Here is a 13,078-nt window from a genome sequence, read left to right as displayed (position 1 = left end):
ATATATAATATAATTATATAAATTATAATAGTTTAAATTTATATATTTTAGTAGAAATTTAATATTCTTTGTTCGAAATAACAAATATCAATTTTGTTTTTTAATCAACTATTTAGTTAAAAATGCAAGTATTTTTGTTTAAACTTTTATTTTTGCCAGATTTTACTATTAGGTTCAAAATCCATCTTTTTATGCAGAAAAGTCAAGTATTTAGCTAAAATGTCAACTATTTTCTTGAAAAATTATAAATTTCGTTGAAATTTGAATTTTTATTTTAAAAGGTTGGATACATTATAATTTATTTTTTTATATTAATTCAAATTTTAAATATAATAAATTTTAAGAAGGATTTAATAGATGGATTCACCTACTTTGTTGAAATATAATCTTTTTTTCAATTCGATCATTTGGCAGAAAATTATTGTTTGTAGGTTGAACATTCAACTTTTTTATTAAAACTTCATTTTCGTGGAAAATTCATCCTTTTGGATTAAAAATGCATCTTTTGTGATAGAAAAGCCTTCTCCTTTAGTTCAAACAAATTTTTTATTTAAAAATTCCAATCTTGAATTTTATTTTTTTATTTCGTTCAGAAAAAATTATATGTTAAATATATATATATCAGGATAAAATTGCTAGTCTTTAGATGCCACTGTTCAGTGACAATAAAAAATTGGTCAGAAGAAAATGAGGAATTTTCGAAATTGAAATTTTTTGGCCACCCTGATTTATTTTTTAAATAATTGTGCCTTACCTATTATACAAAGAATGATTGCCATCGTAACTGCGATAAGAATTATCCGAGATTTAACGTGTTGCATCCAGGCCCTTTGCTGGGCTTTTTTTGCAGCATCCCTGAATTCATTTCCTGTTATGTTCAGTCGTTCACTAGCTGCTTGCAAATCTTCCATTCTCTCTCCTCTTTCCATAACTTTTTGCACATTATCACGCATGGCATCAGTTACTTCCTTTATTTGGATTCTGACACTGAAATGTAAATTAAAAAACTTTTCATTATTGCTCCGCGAAATTATTTTTTGTTCATGCCGACGAAATGTTTAAACAATTCAAATAATTTCCACATTTAACCGTTCAGGCATTCAACATCTTCTTAAATCCTGGAAAAAAATTCCATGACAATTCCAGCTTCTTTTTAGATGTCTTAAGTTTTTTCTAGGCTTAAGTTTTCATAGTACGGAGCCATTCGAATCTTTCGCATTAAAAAAAATCGATTCGGAATATGTATACAGTTTGACGAGTTTATTATATAAACAATGTTTTTTGTCCATTTTCTAGGAATTAAATTTATATGCTTAATTTAGAAGTAATTAATAATACAAATTTAGAAAATTAAATAATGAAATACGCTACCAACATAATTAATCATGCCTAGAATTTTTCTGTAAAGTACATGAATTTGAATAATGAATCGGACAATTTTTCATTTTATCTTCCCATACTTAATATGTAATGCATATTTAGGTGAAATCAATGTGGGAATTATGTTAAATTTAATTTAAACTGCTTAAAATTCCTCATTTTTAAAGTAAGAATATCGCATATTTTCACCAACATAGATGAATTTTCAATCGAAAAGATGAATTTTTCACAAAAGAGTTTAACTTTCAACCAAACAGTTTTATTAAAAAAAAAAACAATTAACACCTGTAAAGGGAAAAGTTAAATTTTGATTTCAAAAAATTAATTTGTGAACCAAAAAGATGCATTTTTAACCAAATAGTTTACATTTTCATTAAGTAGTTATATTTTCAACTAAATAGATAAATTTTCAAGCAAATGAAGTAGATCTAATAGAAATACTTGAATTTTTAAACTAAACGATTCACTTTCAACCAAGATGATAAATTTTCATACAAGAAGATTAATTCTCAACCAAAAAAGACGGTTATTCAACAAAACACATGAATTTAAAACGAAACAGTTGAATTTCCAACTAAAGAAAGCAATTTTCTAACAAAATAGTAGAATTTTCAACCAAAAATATCAACAAACAACATTAATTTTCTATCGAAAAAGACGAATTTTCAACCACATAGTTCAATTTTCAATTAAACAAGATCAATTTTCATCCAAATAATTGAATTGATTAAAACAAGTTATTCTTCAATATGATATATAATGAATCATTTCTTAAATTAGTCTTTAAAATTCATGTATTTGAATAATAATTCAAACATATTTTTATTTTATCTTATTATAATTAAAATTCAATGCATATTCAGGTAAAATTCAAGTGGGAAAGATATTAAATTCAATTTAAACCGCTTCAAATTCTTAATTTGTAAGTAAAAATATTGTGTTTTCAACAAGGTAGATGAATTTTTAACCCGAAAAGGTGATTTTTCAACAAAATTAACGAATTTTTATCTACAAAAGTAGTTGAATTTTCAACTAAAAAATCTTCTCGCAAGTTTGAGCGCGCCTAGAGCGCGCGACGGTTGAATCTCGCGCTTCGCGCTCGATAACAGTTTACCTCGCGCTGCGCGCTTGAACATAATTACACCTCGCGCTTCGCGCTCGGATATTTATTCTTTGCATTTGGAATGCTTGAAAAAAACTTTATCAAAAAGATCTCTTTTAGATGGCAGTATTTATATGTGTCTTCATATTCTGAATTTTCTACTTAATTAAGTAGATTTCTCGATTTCCGACAGACATTTGTAAACAGGTTTTGTTGGAATTTTTCTCGTAACTTTCGTCGTTTTTCCACACTTTTTTTTTATTTTACTTTTTTCAACGTTATTTTTCACGAATAAAACAAAAAGTACGCGTCCTATCAACAAGTGATTCTTAACGAAATTGTAGATCTTTTTTGGGATAACCATTTTTGTTAATTCATCTTTTTTTGTATCCTACATAATTTATCCACAAAATGGAATTTTTTATTTTCCATTATTTTCTGTGCAATCAAAATTTGAATTTTCGATTTTTGAAGAAAATTCAAAAATTGTTTATGATAATCTTGTTGGGATTTCAAAAAGAAATGTTTTTCTTCACTTGACTTTTTTTCATAACGTGCGTTTTTCGGCTTCAAATTTTGATTTTCGGTTGATTAAAAAAATTTTGAAAACGCTACAACTCTGTGAATTTTCTTTTTATGGAAAAAAGTCATAAGGATAAATTGTTTGTTCTTTTCAATAATATAAATATCCGTACATAGAATTTTCAAATTCAGAAAAAAGTGGTCTCAAAAATTTTCAAAATGCGCTCACTTTTTGAATTTTTATCAAAAATGGCTGGTTAACGAACTCGTCCTTTCTTTTAGGACCTAGAAAAAGTGTGCCAAACATGGATTTGATTCGCTCATTTTTTCAAGAGTTATCGTGTTTACGGACGGACGGACGGACAGACAGATCCGTTGAAAAAGTGTGATGTCAAATTTCCGACAATTCTATTACTTTCTCAATCATGAATGATGAGAATGTAAAAAAATTAACGAAATAGTTAAATTTATAATTAAGAAAGATCAGTATTGAACAAAAACGGTATAGTTGAATTTTCAGCTGAAAAATTAGTTTTTCACAAAAAACCAATTTCTACCAAAAAAATAAATGTAAAAATATACATTTTATAAATTTTAAAATTCAATTAACTATTTTGTTAATAATAAATTGAAATAATTACATTACATTTTAATATATAAATTATATAAGAAATATAAAAATGTAAATATAAATTGTGAACTAACAATACATTTTTAATTAAACAGTTACATTTTAAACTGAAAAAAAATTTCGACGATAATGGAACAGTATAATCTGTCGTTAAAAAATTTAATTTTCTACCAAAAAGATGAATTTTCAACCAAGAAGACTAATTTCTTCAAAAAAATAAAAAACTATTTTTGTTTAGAATAGTTACATTTTCAACTAAAAAGATTAATTTACATTTTTGACCAAAGAGATGAATTTTCAGCTCAAATTATAAATATTTAACCAAAAACATTCATTTTTAAAAAAAGAATTAAAAATGTAACCAAGTAGTTTAATTTTTAACCAGAAATGAAATAGTTATCTTTTCAAGCAGAAAGATTAATTTTCAACACAAAAAGAAGGAATTTTCAACACAATAGTTAAATTTTCGGCAAAATAGAGGAATTTTCAACTAAAATGATGAATCATCTATCAAAAAATCCATTTTGAATAAATGAGTTAAAAATTCAACTAAGTGGTTGAGTTTTCAACTAACAAATAAAAATTTTTAACCAACAAGGTAAGAGCTAAATTTTCAAAAACAAAAAAATCATTTTCAACAAAAAATGTAATAGTTTATGTATGTACGAAAAAACTTTATTTGAAATAAAGAGCAGCTTAATTCAACCAAAAAAGACAAACTTTCAACCAAATAGCTTAATCTTCAACCAAAACAGATGAATTTTTAAGCGAACAAAATTTTAACCTAATTGTTAAATTTTGAAAGAAAAAGTTGCATTTTAACAACAAAAAAATATAATTTTTAAATCAAATTATGAAATTTTCAAACAAAATATGTAATAAGTTGGGAACAAAGCAGTTGAATTTCTAACTAAAAAAGACTAAATATCTACAGAAGGAGATGCTTTTTTTAACAAAAGTGTTAAACTTTTAACCATACAGAAATTTTCGATCTTTTTCTTTGGTTCCATAAAAAATATCCATTTTCAAAGGTACGTTCATTTGCCGGCAAATATTAAAAGAATATGATAAACATAATTTGAAATAGATTCTCGGTTTCTAATTAAACAAAATTAGGACTTTAATATTTGTGGAAATTTAGAAATTGAAATTTTTTATTTAACGTCCGGAAAACAACAATGATATTAAAAAAAACTTTTATTAAGACTTCATCCAGACGATCGTCTGGATTAATGTTTTTCTGGATAAAGTTTTTTCTTTTTTAATGCTAAGTTTTGCTAAGTTTTAAATGTAATTAACATTTATATATTAAGTTGGTTATCGAATTTTTTAGAAAAATTTAATAAATTTTTTCATATATTTCATTCAAAATAATAAGCAAAGTTGTCTAATAGATACAAGATTCAAATAATGAATTTTACCTGGAAATTTTTCCATCAACGTGAACTTCTCCACTGGCTGAACTCGCACGTCTATGAAGAAATTAAAAAAAAAAAACTTTAAAGCGATGGCGTAGAAACTGATAAGTTAATAAAATTGTACGCTTAGAAAAATATTTGTTTTGAATGGAAGAAACCGTTTCTTTAGCATATATTTTTTTCATTACACCACAAATAATTTCAAGATAAAGTAAATAATTTTAAACAAAAGACAAATTCTGGATCTGGGGGGGGGGGGCATTTCTTTAAATTAAAAGAAATTCCTTTGTTTGATAAAAATTTTTTTGGATCAAAAAATCTTTTTTTCTGAATTGCACGATTTCAGAATACATTAAGAAATTCTCAGAAATACTCTTATTACAACATTTTTTTTTGTATTTTATAGTAAATATTTTTCATCACTAATATGAAATATCTCTTATTGTAATTAACATGCCAAAAATGAGGTATAAAAAAAGTTTTCTATGATTTTAGGAATTGAAATTACATTATCAGTCATGTTTTATAAAAGAAAAGAGATAATTTTTTATGAAAAAGGTTTAAAACTTACAACGAATTATTATTTCAGTAATATTTTTTTTTGATTGAATTTTTAATACCACCGATTCTTAGCAATTAAAAAAATTGTTAAATTTAAAAAAAGCATGGCCCTTTTTCGGAAAACACATTTCCTAAAGCCTTACTATATTCAATTTAACAAAAAGTAAATAATATCAAATATAATTGTTTGTTTCCAAGCAGTTGCGTTTACAACAAAATAGTTGGACTATCAAGCGAAAGGGACGGATTTTCAATAAGTAATTTGAATTTTTAACCAAGCAGTATAATTTTTGACATGAAAAAAATTATTTTTTAACCAAATGGTACAATTCTTAAACAAGAAAGATTTAATTATAAAAAAAAAAAACGGTTTTGCATTTTCCAACAATTAGTTGAATTTTGAATCTATAAGGTAAATCTTTCAAAGGAAAGTTGAATTTTCAATCCAAAAGGACGAACTTTCTTTTCAAAAACACGAATAATCAACAAAACAAATAATTTTTTCGATAAAATATTTGAATTAAAAATGAATGAATTTTTAACAAAATAGTTAAATTTTTGTTAAATAGTTGAATCTTTAGCAACAAAAAAATTAATTATTGATCAAGCCATTGTATTTATAGCAAAATGGTTATAATAATGGTTCTAACCAAATAGTTACATCTTTGAACTAAAAATACGATTTTTTTCAGAAAGATGAATTTTCAACGAAGAACAATCCAGAGGGGTGAATTTTTCATTTAAAAAGGAAAATTTCAAACAAAACTGTTTAAGTTTCGAAAAAATATAACATTTTACCAAAACCGTTTAATTATCAACAAAACAATTACATTTTCAATAATTGAAAATATCTCCTAAAACTGTACTGTTCCCATTTAACAAATAGTAAATAAGCCTTAAATATCCAGTGTTTTAAAAAACGCATTTTAACAACAGCTTTAACCATTTCAGGCATACAAAAGTTGACTTTCAAAATTGAAAGCAGTATAGTTTTAGAGAAAATTTTCTTCCAAAAAAATCTATCCATTCTTAAAACTCAAAAATTCTTTAAAAATTGGTTAAAAGCGGTAGAAAAAAAAAATCAAAAAAGTAATTACATTTTTAAAAGAATGTTTGACTTTCAGCTTAATTCTGGAATTTTTAATAAAAAAAAAATGATTTTGAGAAATATTGAACCAAATATTTGAATTTTCAACGACCAAGAACTTTTCTACCAAAAAAGAAAAAATTTCGAAGAAATTTTGGAAAAAAGATTACTTTTGATCAAAAAAGTTTTAAAAAATCAATTTATTTGCAACAAAATAGTTAACTTTTTAAACAGGTAGTTGATTTTTCAAACCATGAATGATTAAACAAACAGTTTTAACAATAGTTTCTGTGAATTGTAATAAATCATGGTTTATTGGGGGGGGGGGGGGTATTCCTTACAACTCTAATCTTTCCACTTTAGAAAAACAAATAAAAAAATTTGTAAATGAAAAATTGACTTTCAAAATAAAAGATTTTATAGAAAATTGACTAGAAGCGATAATAAGAAAAAAGGAAATTGAAAAAACTTTGTTAAAATACATTTTTCCAAAGCTAAGAAATTTATTTCTTCCAAATAACTTTGCTTATTTAAAATTACATTATCTGTTACATTATTTTGATTCTTGAACTCATAGAACAACTATTTTTTTTTAGACATCTGATAATTGGCGCAATTACCTTTATATGGATTTGAAATTTTTTCCCGCCAAATCGGAGTTGTGCTATTTATTGCGTACCATATTATACTTATCATGTTCGATCAATTTAATACAAAACTGAATTAATTTCTTCTTAATAAACAACATTCTACAACTCCCACATAAATAAATAACAATATCCATATAACAAAATTTTAACATAAATTCCCGCGCAACCTTGACCAACCAAATAATATAAGAAAAAAACAAATCAATATAAAACTTACACATGTAACGTGTCATCGTCCATGTCGCTGTCATGTTCCAAAAGAGAATCCTGAAGAATTAAAAAACAAATTATTTTTCACATGTAATCCATTTTTGTTTATTAGGTATGTAATATATTTTTCATTTTTGTCCAATCAAAATATTGTGTTCCACTTACCCTTTCGCCCTCCACTGCACTTCTCAGATCTTCATTAGATAAGCTGCGCCCAAATTTAGAAGTCATTATAATTTGAATTTTTTTACACTGGTATGTATCTGTCTAGAAAAATACTGAAGGAATGTTTCGTTCATTAAGAGGAATATATCCAAAAATATGTTATATTTTGTTTTTCCGCATCACATGGCTACAAATAATGCGTAGCCATCTTCTCCGGACTAAAGTAGTCCAGAGCAGTTTTCGTTCTCACCGTGTGAGAAATTTAAAGGGGTTCGGTAAATATCCATAGAGGACACCAGCTACCTTAAGGCGCCTGAATGTAGGCTTCAAACTTCACAGCGGAGCGATAAGCCCTGTCTGAATATTAATATTTTTTGAATTTTCTATTTATTTATAGAGGTTCAATGCCCCCCTCCACTCCCCATTTAAAGACAAGTTTTTGTATTTTCAAAGAACAAAAAAAAACAAAATTCCTTTCAAGCAAAAGAAGCACATTTTCAATCTAAAAATGTGATTTTCAATTAAATGGTCGAATTTTGAAACAAAAACTATTCAAGTTAAAAAAAAAGTTTTATTTTTATCAAAGTAATTGGATTTTAAAGACAAATATAGTAATTTCTTAGAAGATAGTTTTAAAACAAAATAAATGAACTTTCAGCAAACAAGAATTTCAAAAACTGAACAATGTTAAAATCTAACTAAAATCGGCAGTATTTTTAAACAGAATGGCTTAATTTTTAAGTAATAAATACTTTTTGAACTAAGAGAAATGAATCTTAAATCAAGAAAGATTATAAAAATAATAATTTTCTACCAAAGGATTAATTCTAAATCAAATAAACGAATTTTCGTTTTCTCCCCTCCGCTCCCCATTTAAAGACAAGTTTTTTTTCAAAAAACAAAACAAAGATCCTTTCAAATAAAAGAAACGAATTTTCAATCTAAAAATGTGATTTTTAACTAAATAATCGAATTTTGAAACCAAAGCTAGTCAAATTAAAAAAATTCATTTTATATACGAATATAAAATAAATATACGAATTTTTATAGAAGATAATTTCAAAACAAAATAAATGAACTTTCAGCAAACAAGAATATCAAAAACAAAACAATATTAAAATTTAAGTAAAATCAGTAGTGTTTTAACCAGAATGGTTTAATTTTTAATAAATAAGTACTTTTTTAACTAAGAGAAATGAACCTTAAATCAAGAAAGATTATAAAAATAATCATTTTTTACCTAAAGATGAATTCTCAATCAAATAAAAGAATTTTCAACAGGTATATTTTTTAACTGAAAAATATAAGTTGTCTTCCAAAAATGGAACACTTGAATTGCCAGTTAAAAAAATTAATTTTTAATTTAAAAAAAACTAGCTTTCAACCAGCGAAATTCAACTAAAAGAGATTATTGTTCTTAAAAATAGTTAAATCTTCAACCAAAAAGATAATTATCAACAAAACAAATTAATTGTTGACCCAAAAAAAAAGAATTTTTCACAAAAGACATGAATTTTTAAACATGAAAGATAACATTTTGCCAAATAATTAAATTCATAACAAAATAGTTAAATTTGCAATCAAACAGCTGATTTTTCAACCTGCAAAGATGAATTATCAACCAAACTTTTGAATTTTCAAAGAAGAAATGTGTATTGAAATTCAACTAAAAACAGTAGTATTTTTCACCAAATAATTAAATTTTGAAGTCTAAAAGAAAAATGTTTACCATACAGTAGAACCCTCATAAATAGAAATTGAATTTTCAAGAAATAAGGACATTTTCAAAAAAGAAAAATAAACCTTCAACCAAGCAAGATTACTTTCCTATAAAAATATTCATTTTATACCAAATAAGTAATTCTCAATTATATATATGAATTTTCAACCGAATAGTTGAATTTGTAACCAAAAATGCAACAGCTTAATTTCCAGTTTAAAAAATATTTTTGTCAACAAAACAATAATTTTTTACGATTTTTGAATCAGACCAAAAAATACAAATGATTAATAAAAAAAATAGTTCAATCCTCAATCAAAAAGATGAATCATCAACAAAAACGATTAATTTTTTACCTAAGAAAACTAATGCATGAATTTTCCATCAAATAGTTAAATCATTAAATAAAAACATTATTTTTTAACTGAAATGTATGAAATTTAAGGAATTCGTGGAAGTCCATGAATTCCTAATTTTATTAAATTTGGTAAATTACATGAATTTCTTGACCTTTGTGAATTCCATAAATTCCTTCCATTCTATAAATTATATGAATTCCGTGAATTCCGTAAATTCTGAGAATTTCACAAATTTCTTAACGCGCGTTATACATATAAGATATATTAACAAAACTTTTGGCTTCGCCAGAAAATTTATTTTATATTTTTTGCCAGAAATAAGTTTTTTGAGAAATGAGTTACATTTTTTTTTAATTTCTTACTTCCACAGGTATGCTTCTTTTGCAAAATAAAATCACTGGTTCACATTTTTTGAAGTATTAAAAAATTGTTATTTACATTTTTTTTAAGCTAAAAAAATTAATTTCTGGAAAATCCTTCTTTATAATTCCAATAACTTAAAACCACATGAAATTTCCTTAGTGCTTTTTATTTATTTTCCAAATTTTTTTATTTTTTATCTCGATATTTAATATAGTCTGGACTTACAAGTTGTTTCAAAATCAGAGTCCGTAAGGTAGGACTCATGTAAGTATGACATTGGCATGGTCTTCCCTAAACAAATGTCTGAATTATTTTCTTATTTAGTATTCTGAGACGAAAAATTATGAAAAAAGTATTATAGCCCATTTTGGAAAATAAAATTTTAAGGAAGTGTGAGTTATCTACAATTATTAGTGTATTATTATAATTTATAAATTAGTGCTAATTAGTAAATAATGGAAAGAGAGAGATTTATCATAAAAAGCAATTTTAGTACTTTTCAGTAATAAATTTAACAGAAAAAAATTCTCCAATCATAATTAGAATATAAATATTTTTAACCTACTTAAATCAAGATCCTGATATAAGAAATTTTCAATTTTTCAGATTATATTAAATTCTTACATTTTATGTGGTGAAAATAACAGTTTTTTTTTCTAGACACAAATCACATAATATGATACTTCTTAATATTATATTTATAGTTTTCTATAATTTTAATTTAAAATTATAGTTCTGACTGTGCAGTTCTAAATTACTTCAATTTTCGAATCCTTCAAGTAATACTGTAGTTTCAAATTACAAAGTTAAGAATCTCAGGACATTTTTACTATTAAATCTTTAAAAATTGAAAAATTTCATATTGAAAGCCTCAATGTAATCAGTTTAAAATTTAATAATCTTAGATGCAAATATTCTTTTAAATCGCAGAATATCAAATTTAAAGACTTGATAGTTTTCCAATTTTCAGTTCAAAGAAATAGTAATTAAACACGTTTGCATTAAAAATTTCCATAATAAATTTCAAACAGGGAAAAATTAAGAAAATAATTTCTCAAGTTCATATCCTACAAATAAAAACATTTTAAAACTAGACATTCGAAATGATTTTTTTTTAATTTGAATATGTTCGAAAATATTTAACAGTTCAACTCAGCTTAAAAAAGAAACTATTTCGAATTAAAAGGCCTAAAACTGTGCAATTTCGAACGTTGGAATCATATATTATAGCGATCTTGTTTGATACTTCTTTAATTTTCAATGTTTTATTCAATGCATATTTGACGATTTTTAGTTGAAAATTTGAAAGAAACGAAACGATTAAAACTGCTACATATTTGATTTGAAAATTTCAAGAATAAATAGTAACTTTAAAATAAGCTTTTTCGAATTAATCATTTTCAATTAAAAAGTGTAAAATTGTGTTGTTTAAAATAAAACTAGATCAAAATTCAACTATCTGAAATGTATATCTAAGATTTTAAATGATTTCTTGAATTCCGAATAGCACCAATTTTAAAAATCTTAATTTTTATGTAAAAATAGAAATTGTTTCATTTTTAATGTTTCCCTTTCAAAGAAAAGTTTTATTTCTAATATTTTTTTTTAGAATAATACAAATTCAAAGCTTTTTAATTAATTTTTTTCATTTTGAACAGGAAAAATAACGGCGGAGTTATTTTTTGATCTTATAATAATTTGCCTATGAAATGTCAATTTTAAATTGTGATTTTACAACGTCATGCTAATTTTAAATTATAGACTTTCAGAAGCTTGGATTTCAAAACATTCAATTCAGTTTTCAATTATATATTAAATTATAAATTCTGTTAACTAAAAATAATAGAGTTTAAATTGTCTGAAATCATTTAATTTCGAGATTTATCAATTCAAAACACAATTGTTCAATTTTGAACGCTTTGATTTAAAAGTGTTATAGAATTATAAGATTTATTTATAAATTATTCAAGCTCAATTCCATTTTATTCTATGCGAAATGTTATTGTTTTTAAAAAATTTTCCGGATCTAAAATTATTTAATTTGAAAAGTATTTAGTTTAAAATAGTTTAATATATTTTTTCATAATTCCAAATGCCAATTTTTTGTTGAGCTTGAACTTTCATAAGGAAGAAACCTTGCAAGCCTAATGCAGGCCAAATAACTTTTGTTTGTTTAAGATTTAAACAAAAATTAGTTACATAAATAAGATATTCTGTACATTTTTTCGGGCTAAAACATGTTTGTGGTAAATAAAAATTTTTTAATGATGAAAATTGACATTTTTTCGTATCTTTCGATATTTTTAAGAAAAATTTGAAAATTCGATTTTCTGATAAAAAATCTCCTGGTCGTAAAAGTTGTCATGAGAGTGAGTTTCTCTTAATAGATTTTTTTAATTAACAGAAAAAGCACCAGTATGTTGTTCATTTTAAACATTTCTTAATTTCCTAATTTCCGTTATAAACGATATATTTCGACCCCAAAAAGTTTTGCATGACTTCACGTGTAGAAACTGCCTAACTTGAATTAGATTATTTGAAATTTGCTTATAAATTCATTTTTTTAATTTTAATATTTTTAATGTTATAAAATAACAATTCAAAGACTCTAAGGCACTTAGCATTATTATATTCCCTACTAGCAAAAAAGTAATTATCGTACTTTTCTTTGATTTCGTGTCTATAAGCCTGAAGTTTCAAGTAAAATATTAATGTACATCAATGTCAACTTTTACCACTTAAATCGCTATCGAAAAATCAATAAGCGCAGTAGCAGCTAAAAAGAATTATTAATGATAAAATCGATACTATATTCCAGAGAAAAAATAATTTCAGTCAAAGTCCCGTTACTTAAGTTTTATTCTTCATATTGTTAACAAATTCTGAGCAAATGACAATCAATGTATAATT

The 13,078-nt window shown here is 24.6% G+C and overlaps 1 protein-coding gene across 2 annotated transcripts in view; it reads right to left on the bottom strand.

Annotated features, from left to right (window-relative positions):
• Positions 1–7,952, bottom strand: part of LOC117178163 (synaptobrevin homolog 2-like) — a 13,176-nt gene extending 5,224 nt beyond the window's left edge. Inside the window, exons 1-4 of one of the 2 annotated variants that reach the window (XM_033369439.1) lie at positions 7,727–7,952; positions 7,569–7,618; positions 5,057–5,107; positions 755–987 (exon numbers count right to left, since the gene is read on the bottom strand). In XM_033369439.1, coding sequence (XP_033225330.1) covers positions 755–987; positions 5,057–5,107; positions 7,569–7,618; positions 7,727–7,792 — 400 coding nt within the window. In that variant the 5' untranslated portion in view covers positions 7,793–7,952. The remainder of the gene's footprint in view (positions 1–754; positions 988–5,056; positions 5,108–7,568; positions 7,619–7,726) is intronic. The other variant, XM_033369440.1, reaches the window with a different exon arrangement.
• Positions 7,953–13,078: the final 5,126 nt, after the last annotated feature.

The sequence above is a fragment of the Belonocnema kinseyi genome, chromosome 8, assembly GCF_010883055.1.
Source record: "Belonocnema kinseyi isolate 2016_QV_RU_SX_M_011 chromosome 8, B_treatae_v1, whole genome shotgun sequence".
NCBI lineage: Eukaryota > Metazoa > Arthropoda > Insecta > Hymenoptera > Cynipidae > Belonocnema > Belonocnema kinseyi.
This window is presented reverse-complemented; position numbering and strand designations above follow the sequence as displayed.